Consider the following 14,542-nt stretch of genomic DNA (forward strand, 5'->3'; position numbering starts at 1 on the left):
ATCAGGATGGTAAATATTTTACAGGGTATTCAGATTCAAAACACAGAGGATTCCTCTCTGGAAAAAACATTAAAGTTACAGAAAACAGGAATAAACCTCCTTCTTAGCACAGGGAAAATTCACAAGCAAAACAAAAGAACTAATCTGCCTTGCCTGGCTTACCTATACTGGTTGCAATATTAGAGACTTGGATTAGGATGGGTTGGAGAAGATGGATTTCTGTCTGGTCCCTCTCAGTCCCAAGAGAGAACACACACACACACAAACAAAGAGCACAAAAAAAACCCTTCCCCCCCCCCCCCGCAAGATTTTAAAGTATCTTCTTTCCCCATTGGTCCTGTTGATCAGGTGCTAACCCGGATATCTGAGCTTCTTAACCCCTTACAGGTAAGGAGGAATTCTAGGCTACCCCTAGCTGTATGTTTATGACAGGCTGTATTAAAAAGCATTCTATTTGAATGGTCCCAGCTTACTAAGTGATCCAGGTCACTCTGTATGGCTACCTTGTCCTCATCATTATATGCCACTTTGTCAATCTCTGTGTAATCTTCAAATCTGATCAGCTGTTTTTTGTTTTTTTTTAAATATTTTCTTCCTGGTTTTTATAAAGATATTGAATAGTGTTGGGCCTAATACCTATCCCTGCACAACTTCACTAGAAATACCCCCTTCCAGGATGATCTGTCAATTAGCCAGTTCTTAATCCTTTTAGTGTTGCTTGATATTGTATAGTGCTCATTTTAAAATCAGAGTGTTGTGACATACCAAGGTACAGTCCAGACCAATGAGAATCTATGTCACCCCTGCCCTGTAACCTGGGGTGCCCTTTACACTGCTTTGCTGCTGGAGCCACCAACCTGGACTGCTCACAAACAGCCTGCGGTATGTAAGTCACTCCCAGCTATGTCTGTGTGTGCTGCTGCAGCCAGCCAGCCAGCCACCCTTTGGCTGTTACCAGCCTTAAAGAGTCCACAGGGTGAGTCCAGCACATTCCCAGTCCCAGATTTTCCCCCAGAAGCGTATGTCTGTACTGTCCAGCCATCTCCTGGACAGTGAATATATTGAGTCTGTTCTTCTTTTGAAAAAATAATACGTACACAACTTGTTACCCCATATGGTGTCCCCGGACACCTCAACAAACACATTGGATTAGATGAAACAGTAAAACAAGTTTATTAACTACAGAGAAAAAGATTGTAAGTGAGTATAAGTAATGAAGTGTAAACGTCAGAATTGGTTGCAAGAAAAATAAAGGTAGAATGCTATCTGGGTGCCCAACTTAACAAACTATATTAGATTCAAAACAAAGTTTTCTCATCACATGCTTTCAGCAGTCTTACTGACCAAACTCATAGGTCGGGGCCCTCCCCCAGAATCCAACAGCTGTCTCCTTTGTCTCTTCAGGTGCAGAGAAAGCAATGGTAAGGCCGAGAGAGAGGATGTTTGTCCCACCTTTTTATAGTTTGTACCCCCTCTTGAAAAACATTTCTAGCTAAGACCCAGAAGACGAAGAGTTTGTATGGAAGGATATTTCCTGCTGTTTTTTCCCCCAAATGTTTGATCTTCTTTTGTTTTCTTTCACTGCTTGATGACTCTGTTTACTACTTAAATCCAAATTAAGCCAAGCAGACATTCCTTTGTTTATTTAGGACAGACCTGACTTCTGCCTGGGCAGAGCTGTGGGATTTGGAACATGTGTTAGGCTATGTCTGCACTATAGACCTTACAGCAGCACAGCTGTAATGCTTCCCGTGTAGTCCCTCTATGCCGACGGGAGAGAATTCTGCCGTCAGCATAATTAAACCACCACCAACGAGCGGCAGTAGCTATGTCAGCGGGAGAGGGTCTCCCACTAACATAGTGCTGTCCACTTCAGCGCTTCTGTCGGTGAAATTTGTCGGTCAGGGGAGGTGTTTTTTTCACACCCCGACCGACAAAAGTTTTTCCGACAAAAGTGCTAGTATAGACATAGCCTTAATAACATCATACGGGGGAATCTTAGAACTTCATATACAATGTTGTCACACATTTTATCAGGGTAATACTGACTGGAAAATTATGAGTTTTCAAATGATACCTTACAGGGCATACTTTGAACAAAGATTATTACAGTAGTGTATTGGGTGTGAACATAGGGGTGTATTATATCATAGTGGTACTAAGTCAAACTGCTTCCATACAAAAACCAGTATGTTACATCTATGCAGTTACCTGTATCAACCAAACTTGTCATCTCATCAAAGAATGAAACCAGGTTTGCTTGACAAGACCCATTCTCCATAAACCACGTTGACTGGCCTTAATTGTGTTACCCTCCTTTAATTCTTTAGTCATTGAATCCCATCTCAGCATTTCCATTATTCTGTATAGGACTAATGTTAGACTAACTGGCCTATAGTTACCCAGATCATCCCCCTTGCCCATTTTCAATATTGGCACAACATTAGCACTCTTCCAGTCTTCTGGAATTTCCCCAGTATTCTAACATCTGTTAAAAAATAAAATCAGCAGGCCACAGATATATTCAGCCTACTCTTTTGGGATTGTTGGTTGCAAGTTATCTGGGCCTGCTGATTTAAAAATATCTGTCCTTAGTAGATGTAGTTTAATGTACTAATGTACTGGAAAGTACTTCCTCATCCTAATGTTATGTGAGTGTGTCATTCTGCTTCTTTCCAAACACAGAACAGAAATATTTATTTAACACTTCTGCCTTATCTGCATCGTCATTAACAATTTTACCATCTCCAGGCCTACACCATTGCTTGGATACTTTTGTATCTAATATACTTTAAAAAATTACTTCATATTGTCCATATGAAGTCCTGTCAACCATGGATTTTTTCCATCTTTAGATTCCCTTATATTTCTGCACATCATAACTTTTGATATATAATGATTGTCTATTTCCCCTTTTAGCCATTTGTTATATATTGCTTTTTTTTTTCTAATTGCTGCCTTGATTTTGCCACTGAACCAGGATGGGTTAGCCAATGTTGTCCTTTTGGTTAGAAAATTGTAATGTTTAGAAACTAATGATGTTTTACTGCTGGCTGCAGGACACCTTCCAACATGTCTCCTAAACTGAAGGCCTCTCAAAACAACATAGTTTTTCTGTCCACACATTACAGATAGGAGTAACCATCTGTCCTCTGGTTTTATTTGATGGTCGGTAACAGATCCTCACCAATGCTTCTGCTTCGCGCAGCTGGCCCTCTCCTCTGCCCCCGTCCCAGTCTGCCCAGTTTGCTGCTCAGCCTTTGGGCTCTCAGCTGCTCCACTTTCCTATTCCCTGCATTGTCCTGAGTGGAGAAGAGATTGCAGGTTTGCTGGAGCAGGTGAAACCCAGCACTCAAGCCATTTCAGTGTGGGAACTCAGCCCAGTCACTTATCCTCATTTTCATTGCCCTAAGCCAGGGGTGGCCAACCTGAGCCTAAGAAGGAGCCAGAATTTACCAATGTACGTTGCCCATGAGCCACAGTAATACGTCATCAGCTCCCCCTCCCCCGCTCCCAGTGCCTCCCACCCACCGGTAGCCCCACTGATCAGCGCCTCCCCCTCCCTCCCCACACCTCCCAATTAACTGTTTTGTGGCGTGCAGGAGGCTCTGGGGAGGAAGGGGGAGAAGTGAAGGTACTGCAGGCTCAAGGGAGGGGGTGGGAAGGGATGAGGTGGGGGCAGGGCCTGTGGCAGAGCCAGGGGTTGAGCAGTGAGCACCCCCTGGCACATTGGAAAGTTGGCGCCTGTAGCTCCAGCCCCGGAGTCGGTGCCTATACAAGGAGCCGCATATTAACTTCTGAAGAGCCGCATGTGGCTCTGGAGCCGCAGGTTGGCCATCCCTGCCCTAAGGCATTGGCTGAGTGGAGTTTTTATGCCATGTTTATAGGTCACCAGTAGGACCTCAGACGTCACCTAGAAAGGAATCAGCAATCAGTGCGGCTCCTGGAGCATGAGTGTATTGGGCTCCTGGCATGAGGCACTGCTTAATTTCCAGGCAGGTGTCTGCAACAGTTTGTGAATGCTCTTCAGGCACAGTGCCCTGCAGAGAGTAATACAGCAGTCACATAGGAGCCTAGAAGCCCTGGGAAGGCTGGACTGGAACTTTCTTGCCAAGCCCAGGCAATAAAGAGTGCTCTTGGCAACAGCTGCAACTATGAAATCCAGGAATAGGGGGGAGTAACAGAGAGCAGGAAAATGGCCAGATGCCCTCTAGTGCCGCTGCAGAGATCATCTCTGCAATCCTTGCCCTTCTAGCATCTCGGCTTAGCTTTATTGGCAGCACCAGAGACTGTCCAAGTCATGGCACCATCCCAGATCTATCCTGTCTGTATTTCTTTCCACCCTCACACTGGGATCCCCTCACTGCCCCTAATTGCTGTGGCCTCTGCCGCTGCCCAATTGCTACTGCTTGCCCTGCTTCTCAGGGAGTGCACCAAGCAGTGCCACCTAAAGGAAGAAAAGTGAAAAACAGAGCTGTAGTTAGTACTGTGCAGGCAGGAGCCGCCAAGCAGCAGCACTGGATTCCCAGCTTGGCAGGGATACAGAAGGAGAATTGGTGAATAGTGGCATTAAAGTTTTTAAAGCTCTGATCCCTACAGCTGCAGCCATGAACCTCCTGAGATGTCATTGACAGGTGTGGAGCACCTGCTGCTGGCAGTGCTCCCTGATGCATCCTGTGACATGGGCATCAGGAGACATCGATGGGAATGGTGGGTTGGAGCTGTGCTGGGCACAGAGAAAATGGAAGGGTAGGAAGGGGTGAGGTTATGTTTCATTCCCATGGCCTACTGCTGGCTCCCTGGGAGCAGGGTTAAGGGGTCTTGAGATCGCACAGCTGCCAGCTCTGTCCCTGTACCTGCAGGAGCAAGCCTCCAGAGAAACGGAGCTGGCAGCTGCTCTCCTGACACAACTTCAACACCAGCTCCATGTTCACTCCATTTCATGCTTACACTTTGGGGCCTAATAGCTTGGGAATCCCCTTAAATGATGCTAAGTTTCCCACACTGTGCAGGCATTCAACTGGCAGGCCAGTTTTCAAGCCACGCTGCTCTTGCAGATAGGTCATTTTGAGGGGGCTGCATCTCAGGAACCTCTGTGCAAATGCCCCCAGATTTGTTCTCTTCAGTCTATTCCTGGTCCTTACCTGACATTCACATTTTCAAGTCAATCTAACTCTGCATGTGCATTTTACAACAGGTGATAAGCAGAGCCAGGTCATTGTTGGGTGTGTATGGGTGGGAGTGCCTTATCCTGGGAACTGCCTGACCTAATGACCCTGTGTTTGTGCCCGTAACCCCTGATCTGAAGTGAGTTTCAGGCTGATCTATAGAACTGAGAGTACTAACGAACATGTGCAGTGGCTTCCTGTCTCCACTCTGGATTGTTGCGTGCAGTAGCTAAGTACACCACTGGGAGAACCAGAATAAAGTCCAGTAACTTGAAATATTGGCTTACCAGACTTGTTCTTGGTGCTTGACACTAGCTTGGATCAGGAAGTCCTACAGTGCTAGTTTTCTGTGGCTCATGGCCATAGTTTTTTCCCCAGGTCTATGCCAAAAGCATCATAACCTGAAAATTTTAAAAGCAGGTCAGGGAGGGTGGGGTCCTGTATTTCCTGAACCCCTGCATTGATGGACCTCAGATTTGCACTGCAAACCCAGGATCAGGTCTCCAATCAGACTTTGTCTGCCTCGCATGGTAGAGCCCTTTGAAAATTCAGATCTAAACAGAAAACTCTGATGGACTTAACTGTGGTGTGGGTTGGGCCCCTATAGTCTAGAGAACTCATTATCTCACCCAGTTTTGCAGGGAAAGGAGTTTTACATTATTTTTTGTTTTCCAGTTATTTACTCTCACCCGGCTGGCAGAGCGGACGGGGTCGAGATGGCTGGGAGCAAGGGAATGGGCAGCGACCCTTCTTGAACCTGCAGCCTCACTACACAATCCTGGATGCCTTCACCTGGGTACGAGATAGTCTCCTCCTGGTGGTGGGGGAGGGAGCTGCGACCAATGGATGTCTCTATAAAGGGCAGGGCCAAGGCACCTGTGAGGAGGGAGTTGGTGGAGCTGCACCTGGGGGTTGGGGGGAACTGTGATCAAGATGTCTTCTGCAGGGATGTGGGCAGTGGGATGCTGTGGAACTGTGACCCAGATGCCCTGTAGAGGTGTGTGGGGTGGACACCCTGTGGGAATGGGGTGGGCAGCTGAGGTTGGATGGGGAGCAGCAGATGGAATGCCCTTATGTAGTGCGGTGGGGAGCTGAGCCTGGGATGCCCTGCGGGAATGGGGTGGGGAGTCAGGGATGGCTGGGGAGCTGTGGAGAGGATGCGTATGGCAGAGTGGAGGGAAGTTGTGGCTGGGATGCTGTGTAGTTGCGGAGCTGTGGACAGGATGCTCTGCTGTGTCTGAGCGCCCAGTGGAAAGGGAGAGCTATGTGCTGCAGGGAGGGGAGAAAGGAGGGGGTGGTTTTCTCTGACTTTTCTTTTCCTTCCCTTAGGGCGCACTAGCTGTGCTTGCTCTGCAGTTGGCCAGGCAGATCCCATGGCCGAGCCCTGTGCCAGGGGCAGGAAGAGAGGATGGGCATTGCCGGGTGGGTGGGCTCCTCTCTTCTCTGCTGCCTCATCAGCACTCAGGTTAGTTCTGCCTCCTGCAGGAGGACAGGGGCCCAGGGTGACTGTTGGTTGAGGGTCTCTGCTGTGGGAGTGCTGTGAGTGTACAGGGAGGGCTGTGCTCCCCTGTGCAGAAGGCACCTGTCAGTCTGAAATTGGGAGCCAGTAGGGTGTGAAGTCCTGTGAGCCTGGGGGTCATGTCTCTGGGAAACATCCTATCCCTTCACACTGGCTTGGGCACCTTCTGGGCTGAGACACACACAGCAGGTTCCTTGTGTTCCCTGGCCTGGACTCTGTGGAGTTCTCTCTTCTCCTGCCCTTTGGCCCCATGCTCAGAGATGGGAGAGCTCTGAGCAAATGCTCAGGGGGCCCCAGGCACTGCCGAACATGGAGGGGGCGACCCCAGGCATGTCCCACAGGTGGCATCCTGCATGGCTTTCTGGTGTTGGGGCTTGTCTTCTGTGTTTCAGTGCCAGCTGCAGGCTCATCCAGTTGCTGCAGTAACCAGAAAGTGCCCTGCTTCCTGCTGGGAGAGATTCCAGACACTGCGCTAGAGAATCCATCCCCTGGCATCCCCTCAAGGCAAGGAGAGCACCAGCTCTGCCCAGAAACAGGTACCAGCCCAGGCTGTATGGGGCAGGGTACCCAAGGCAGAGGGATTTTTTGGGAGTCTCAAGGAGCCCAGAGTGCAGGGTGTCTCCTGGAGGTGGGGAAGAAGCCTATGGTGCAACTGAGGGTGGGCTTGATTGGCCTTGGCACCTGGGACTCTACGTCCAGTTTGGTGTCCTTGCTTCAGAAGGGGTGTTGACTTGGAAAGGGTCCAGGAAAGAGTCTCAAGAGCAATTAGAGGGCTGGGAAACCTGCCTCACAGTCAGAATTGGAGGGAGTCCCATCTTTTTAGCTTATCCCTGGTTAGGAGGTAACTTTGATCATGAGCAGCTAGTTGTGCACAAGGAGATTTTGGAGAGCGGAGGACTCCAATGCAGCAATCAAAAGCAGTGGGATCCACTGGCTGGGAGAGTAAAGCAGACAAATCTGTACTGGAAATAGAGTGCATGTTTTTAACAGAGAGGGAATTGACCATTGGGAAAACTGCTTTCAGGCTGTGACGGATTTTGCATTCTCTGAGACAGCTGTGGGGACTTGGGATCTCACTTGGCTTTATAGTGCCACTATGATTCCTAGTAATCCTGTACACAATGAAATCATGATTGCAACCTCCCCGTGCCACCTTCTGCCCATCCCCAAGAGCTCCTGCTGTTCAGGAGAGGCTGTATGGGTGCCAGCGGAGGGGGAAGGCATCTGCCAAGAAGACATGTGGGCCTGGGAAGAAGGGTGCTAGCAGAAGAACTGCCTCATCGTCACAGCCAAATCCCTCCCTCTGTGAGGGTCGTGGCAAGGGGCTGTAAGGAAACAGCTGTGTTTTCCCAACAAGGCTGGGCAGTGGTGGGGAGAGTGAGGAAGCGCTGCGGGCCCCTCTCAGTTCGTTAGGGGGCTGGGGGTGTGGGAGAGGAAGCGCTGCGGGCCCCTGTCAGTTTGCTGTGGGTGGGGTGGGCCTGCAGAAGAGCTGCAGCCCCTGACGGTTTGCTGTAGGGGCAGTGAAAGTGGTGTGTGTTGGAGGGTTACCTGCCAATGAGCCATCATTGGGTCTTGCTGTTGTAGCCCTGTCAGTCCCAGGATATTAGAGAGACAAGATGGGTGAGGTAATATATTTTATTGGACCCACTTCTGCTGGTGAGAGAGACAAGCTTTTGAGCCACAGAGCTCTTCTTCAGGTCCTTGAAATTAACTCCCAGTGTCACAGCAAAATGGAAGGTCAACAGATTGTTTAGCATAAGTCATTAACACAGATTGTATTAAACCTTTCAAGGTGAAGTGGCCTGTTATCCCCCCTGTACTCATAAGACAAAAAGAGGGTGTTAATGGGTTACAGATCGTTGTAATAAGCCATAAATCCAGATGACCCATCATGGCAGTTTCTCCATGTGGAGAGATGATGTCACTAAGAAGCGGAGGAGTCATAGAGTCGTAAATTCCAAGGCCAGAAGGGACCATTGTGATCATCTAGTCCAGTGGTGGGCAACCTGCGGCCCACAGGCCGCATGTGTCCCATCAGGGAAATCCGCTGGCAGGCTTCAAGACAGTTTGTTTACATTGACCTTCTGCAGGCACCTCTGCCCGCAGCTTCCAGTGGTCGCGGTTCACCGTTCCTGGCCAATGGGAGCTGTGGGAAGTGGCGGCCAGCATGTCCCTGCAGCCCACGCCACTTGCCACAGCTCCCATTGGCTAGGAACGGCGAACTGCAGCCACTGGGAGCTGCGGGCGGCCATGCCTGCGGACGGTCAATGTAAACAAACCATCTCAGAGCCCACCAGCAGATTACTCTGATGGGACGCAGGTTGCCCACTACTGATCTAGTCTGACCCCCTGTATAACACAGGCCAGAGACTTCCCCAAAATAATTCCAGTTGGAATTAGAGCATATGTTCCAGTTCCTGATGTCAAGGAGTGTGAGGCTGTGCCCTGGAGCAGTGGTGCATCGAGGAGGGACGCTGGTGACATAATCCAGAATGCTGCTACAGGAAGGTGCTCACTGAATGGCTGGCTACTTGTTCAGTACATATTCTTACTGCAGCCTCTGTCTTATTTGCTGCCACCATCCAAACCCCACACCGAACACAGCAGAATTAATTGCTTCCTGGCACTTGTCACTCCAGTGTTTGAGCACTTCACAGTCCAGTTTGTATCCACAACACCTGTGAGGCGGTCAGGGGTTATTATCTCTGCTTTACACATGAGGCACAGGAAGATTAAAGTCAAACGTGTTCATTAATTTTGGATGCCTGATTTTTAGAGTACACAGCATTACATAGCACTTTATATGTACACCTGTTGAGTTCAGTTACAGCTGTGGGCGCTCAGAGCTTCTGCAAATCAGACCCAAGGGGCTCAGATAAGGCACCCAGGAAATGAGGAACATGCAATGAGTGTGAAAGTTTGATTGCAGTGATTTGCCTAGCATCCTAAAGGAACTTTGTTGCAGAACAGGGATAGGATCCAATTCTCCAGAGTGGGGTGGAGTGGAAGGAGGGAGGCAGAGGGGTTGCAGGATTCCTGGTCTGTCTCAGGCCCATGCCTTACCCTGATCTCTCCTTGCAGGGGAGCGTCCATTCCCTGAGAGCTGCAACACCAGCCTGGGGCCAGCCCACTGCAGTGCACAGGTACAGTCTCTTTCTTTCTCTGTGAATATTTGGCTTTAGAAGGAGCTTGTCCCAAAGCACATAGTCAGTGCTCTTTCCAGTACAGCCTGACTGATGCACCGTGTCCTGGGAGAGTCATGGTCACAGAGCAGGAGTCATAGCTATGGCACTTCTGCCCCCTTTCCACAGGTTGTGTGTAGTGGCATCCTGCCCTAGGAGTCTGCACAGCACACACACTAGTGCTGTGGGAACACGCTGCCAATAGGGCCCAGTCAGGATCAGGACCTAAGTTCCTTCTAAGCTGCATGGCCGCACAGCAGGCTATCAAGGGCCATGCAGGTGCGCAGCCACAGGGTCCTGGACTGGAGAGGAGAGAGGTAGGGGGCATGTAGGGCTGCAGCAGGGAGAGGCACCTCTCCCACGGCCCCACTCCCCTACAGCAGCCTGCACCCCAAATCCCTCGTCCCCAGCCCCACCCCAGAGCCCTCACCCCCCCCCCGCACCCCAATCCTCTGATCCAGCCCTGAGCCCCCTCCCGCACCTCAAACCCCTAATCCCAGGCCCCACCCCAGAGCCCACACCCCAACCCTTTGCTCCATCCCTGAGCTCCTCTCACACTGAACCCCTCAGCCCCACCCCGCCACACATCACCTCCATATTAGTGCACATAACAAAATTCATTCCGCACATGGATGTAAAAAATTAGAGGGAACATTGATCAGGACCCCATTGTACGTACATATCACACAAAGTGCACTCAAAGAACATTAAGGTTGCAAACTCAAGCACAAAATATTAGGAAATATCAGAATCAAGGCTGCCTTAGTTCAAGACCCCTTCCTGTATCTGTATTATTGTACAATCTTTAATTACATACTTCTGCACTGTTTTTTCCCTCCCCTGTGGTTGACCTGGCTCTGCAGAGTCCTGAGGGATAGACCCAGCTCCCTGTTCCGTGGCTGGGCCAGCTCTGCAGGGCTTGCAGGAGTGAAAAGATCCCTATATTTCTGTTGACTGAGAGTTGCTCTGACTGACCGGTGGGAAGCAAACGTGCTGGGTGAGAAGGGGCCTCTCCATCCTTCCTCTCCTGATTTGAACTGCATTGTAAATAGTAGCATGCAGCTAATCTGAAATTAGATGAAGCGTGCACTGCTGCCACTTGGTGGCACCAAACTGTATCATAGATACTAGGAAACAATTACTCTAAGCCTGGCTCCCTCCCTCTCCTGACTAGGCAAATTAGGGGATGCTGCTAATTAGCAGGGAAGTGAGGAAAAAGCCATAAAACAAGGACAATGGGGGAGGAGGGAGCTGATTTATTTAGCTGACAGGCTATTTAAGTTTGAGTGATTTAGAGTGCCAGGAAATGGGCTGCTCCATGTTTGCTGAAGGGAGATGCTGCCTATGCTGCTGAACCTGACCTGGGAACGGGAGGAGCAGGGGTAGGGGCATTGCCAACAGAAGTAGGGGCATTGCCAGCAGATCGAGGGACGTGATCGTTCCCCTCTATTCAACATTGGTGAGGCCTCATCTGGAGTACTGTGTCCAGTTTTGGGCCTCACACTACAAGAAGGATGTGGAAAAATTGGAAAGTGTCCAGCGGAGGGCAACAAAAATGATTAGGGGACTGAAATACATGACTTGTGAGGAGGGACTGAAGGAAATGGGATTGTTTAGTCTGCGGAAGAGAAGAATGAGGGGGGATTTGATACTGCTTTCAACTACCTGAAAGGGGGTTCCAAAGAGGATGGATCTAGACTGTTCTCGGTGGTAGCAGATGAGAGAATAAGGAGTAATGGTCTCAAGTCGCAGTGGGGAAGGTTTAGGTTGGATATTAGGAAAAACTTTTTCACTAGGAGGTTGGTGAAGCACTGGAATGTGTTACCTAGGGAGGTGGTGGAATCTCCTTCCTTAGATATTTTTAAGGTCAGGCTTGACAAAGCCCTGGCTGGGATGATTTAGTTGGGGATTGGTCCTGCTTTGAGCAGGGGGTTGGACGAGATGACCTCCTGAGGTCTCTTCCAACCCTGATATTCTATGATTCTATGTATTTCTGTGTGGGAGGGTTACTGACTGCCTTTTCAGGGCTCTCCTGGATTCTACGGAGCTGCTGCTGAGTAAGAGGTGGCGCAGCACTCCCCTGGCCTGAGGGGTCTGCTCCGGGCTGGAGAAGGGTCTAGCTGGCACCATGTTAGGGGAACGTCGATGTGGCTCCCCTGGCCTGAGGAGCGTGCATGGGACCCGGGGAATGTTGAGCTGGAACCTCTGGCTTGCAGGGGCTGTTTGGGTGGGCTAGGGGAGCGTTGACGTGGCTTACCTGGCCTGAGGACCATGTTTGCGGTTGGGGGCACTTCGATGCGACTCCCCGGCCTGAGGGTGCTGAGCAGGGTGGCATTGTGGGTGTGTTGAGACAGCTCCCTAGCCTGATGGGACTGGGTAGGGAGGTTTTTGTCACCTCTTAGAGCAGGGGTCTCCAAACTTTATGAGACGAGGGCCATATTAGATATTTGAAGGGGCTTTGCGGGCCAAAGTGACTGTGAAAGAAATTAAATATATGCGAAAATGTACGCAAAATCGTTAAAAAAACAACACTACTCTACTGTGTCAGTGTTGCATTAAATTCTAAATCAGGTTTAAAAGTTAATCGATGCAGGTACTGTAAGTTGGCTCCCCTTTTTGGGTCTGCTCTGCCTCGTGCCTGCTCTCTTCTCCCTGTGCCTGCTAGGCGTGCCTGCTCTGCTGAAGAAAATGACAAAAGGTTGAAAGTTTGGCTGTACTTTGGTAGGAGAAGCTCCAGGTTCCCATTGTTGGTTGGGACTGTTTGGTTCTATTAGTGCTGTAGTTAAAATTTAACCATTATGAAATTGTTAATTTTCATTTTCTTTTCTCCATTTATTGGCGATGTAATTAAGCATCTGGCTTGTATTTTTATTCTAAGGCAGGGGTCCGTGCCTGCTCGGCTGCAGCAGCAACTCTCCCCTAAGTTGGCTCCCCTTTTGGGGGGGACACTGGCTCCCAGAGGCACTCACCCCTCCGCACAGCTCAGCTGAGCTACCCCTGCCACCCGTGCAAGCTGCTGCCGGCAGCCCCTCCCCCTGCCTGCTCGGCGTGCCTACTCAGCTGCAGCCTGCCTGTTTGCTTCTCCCTGTACCTGCTCAGCTGCAGCAACGACTCTCCCCTAAGTTTGCTCCCTTTTTGGGGGGGACACTGGCTCCCAGAGGCACTCACCCCTCTGCACAGCTCAGCTGTGCTGCCGCCCTGTGTGAGCTGCTGCCGGCGGCCCCTTCCCCTGCCTGCTCTGCGTGCCTACTCAGCTGTTCGCTTCTCCCCTGTTGGTGGGAGGGCCGGACAAATGGAAGCCCCGGGCTGAATCTGGCCTGCGGGCCAGCCGTAGTTTGGAGACCCCTATCTTAGAGCACAAACGCCATGACAACCTGGTTTGGTATACTGTGGCCCTAATGTGGGGACGGTGCTCTGGCAGCCATGACAGGAGCTGTCATGAGATTTGGGGGGCTTGCTAACACTCCTCTAATTCTCTTCCTTCTTAGGGGCTGTCATTTTCCACTCTCCAGGGGAAGCCAGCACAGCAGGAACGCCTGGAGGAAGCAGCTACCCAGCTGCAGCAGGTGTTCCGGGTCAGCGTTTCCATTGCACTCAATATCCTTGGTAATGTGGACCAGGCTTCATTATGTCCTAAACTGCAGATAGCAGGAATAGAGACAGGGACACCCACACACCCTCTCCTTTTTGGAGGACCTCAAATATGTTGGGAAGCCTCTTGCTGTTGTAGTCTATGGAATCTGCAGCACTAGTAATGGTTCCCAGGTGTTCTTTGTGTGAGTTGGCTGTTGTCACGGCCCCGTTACCTGTCCAGAGGGTGGGGTTCCTGCAACCATTGTCAGCCTTTGCAGAGTCTTCTGTGCCACCTCTTACTGGAATTCACCCAGCTTTGCAATGAATTCTGGGAAATGAAATGACAGGGAGCCTGGAACATTGGAGAGGCTGGTGATGAGGCTAGAGAACCCCTCCCCTAACATAGGGCCGGGTCATTGGTCCCTCCCGACTTCTAAACTCCATGGCTTGAGATGGGGTGGGGCCAAGAGTTGGCAAACTTTGCAGGGTGCAGTGAGGCAAGCTGCTATGGGTGGGACACGATGAGCTCCATGATTCTGTCCTGCCTGATGCCTTTGTGCTGCTTTGCTGAACATGCACTGTTCCCTCCCCAGGGATTGAGAGTGTGAGTAATGGCCACGACAGGGCAGCCTATTCCTGCTTCAAGCTGGCAGCAGATCGGGGCTACAGCAAAGCCCAGTTCAACGTGGGCCTTTGTTACGAGCATGGCAGAGGCACGGAGAAAGACCTGGCAAAGGTACCTGGTGGCATGCAGAGCCCTCCCCTCACACACACACTTGCACTACCAGGAGGCTGAGTAGCAGCATGAGTAGGAGCAGTGGTAGAGAGGGAGTGCCTGTGAGACACTTTGCTCCAAGGTCCCTTGCCTCAGGGAGCAAGGCACCGATCCCATCTATACCCTTGTGTGCATCAATGAATGCCTGTCAGCGCAGGGGCACCCTGCAACCCTTGGGTGTGTGTGGGGGCCCTCAGAAATCCTGGGGTAGGTAGTAGAGCCCTGTGCAGGACTATTTTTTTAATCCCACTCCTGTTCAGATCCGCAGTACCCACTCCCACCCACGCTCACATTGTTTCTTGAATTTTTATCCCGCTCCTGCTAT

At 50.4% G+C, this 14,542-nt stretch overlaps 1 protein-coding gene across 2 annotated transcripts in view; it reads left to right on the plus strand.

Annotated features, from left to right (window-relative positions):
- Positions 1 to 14,542, plus strand: part of DELE1 (DAP3 binding cell death enhancer 1) — a 73,388-nt gene that overhangs the window by 4,851 nt on the left and 53,995 nt on the right. For both annotated transcript variants that reach the window (XM_074960819.1, XM_074960818.1), the window contains exons 3-8: positions 5,844 to 5,964; positions 6,498 to 6,633; positions 7,080 to 7,223; positions 9,769 to 9,830; positions 13,358 to 13,475; positions 14,036 to 14,178. In XM_074960819.1, the coding sequence (XP_074816920.1) occupies positions 5,844 to 5,964; positions 6,498 to 6,633; positions 7,080 to 7,223; positions 9,769 to 9,830; positions 13,358 to 13,475; positions 14,036 to 14,178 (724 nt within the window). The remainder of the gene's footprint in view (positions 1 to 5,843; positions 5,965 to 6,497; positions 6,634 to 7,079; positions 7,224 to 9,768; positions 9,831 to 13,357; positions 13,476 to 14,035; positions 14,179 to 14,542) is intronic.

The sequence above is a fragment of the Natator depressus genome, chromosome 8 (assembly GCF_965152275.1).
Source record: "Natator depressus isolate rNatDep1 chromosome 8, rNatDep2.hap1, whole genome shotgun sequence".
Lineage (NCBI taxonomy): Eukaryota > Metazoa > Chordata > Testudines > Cheloniidae > Natator > Natator depressus.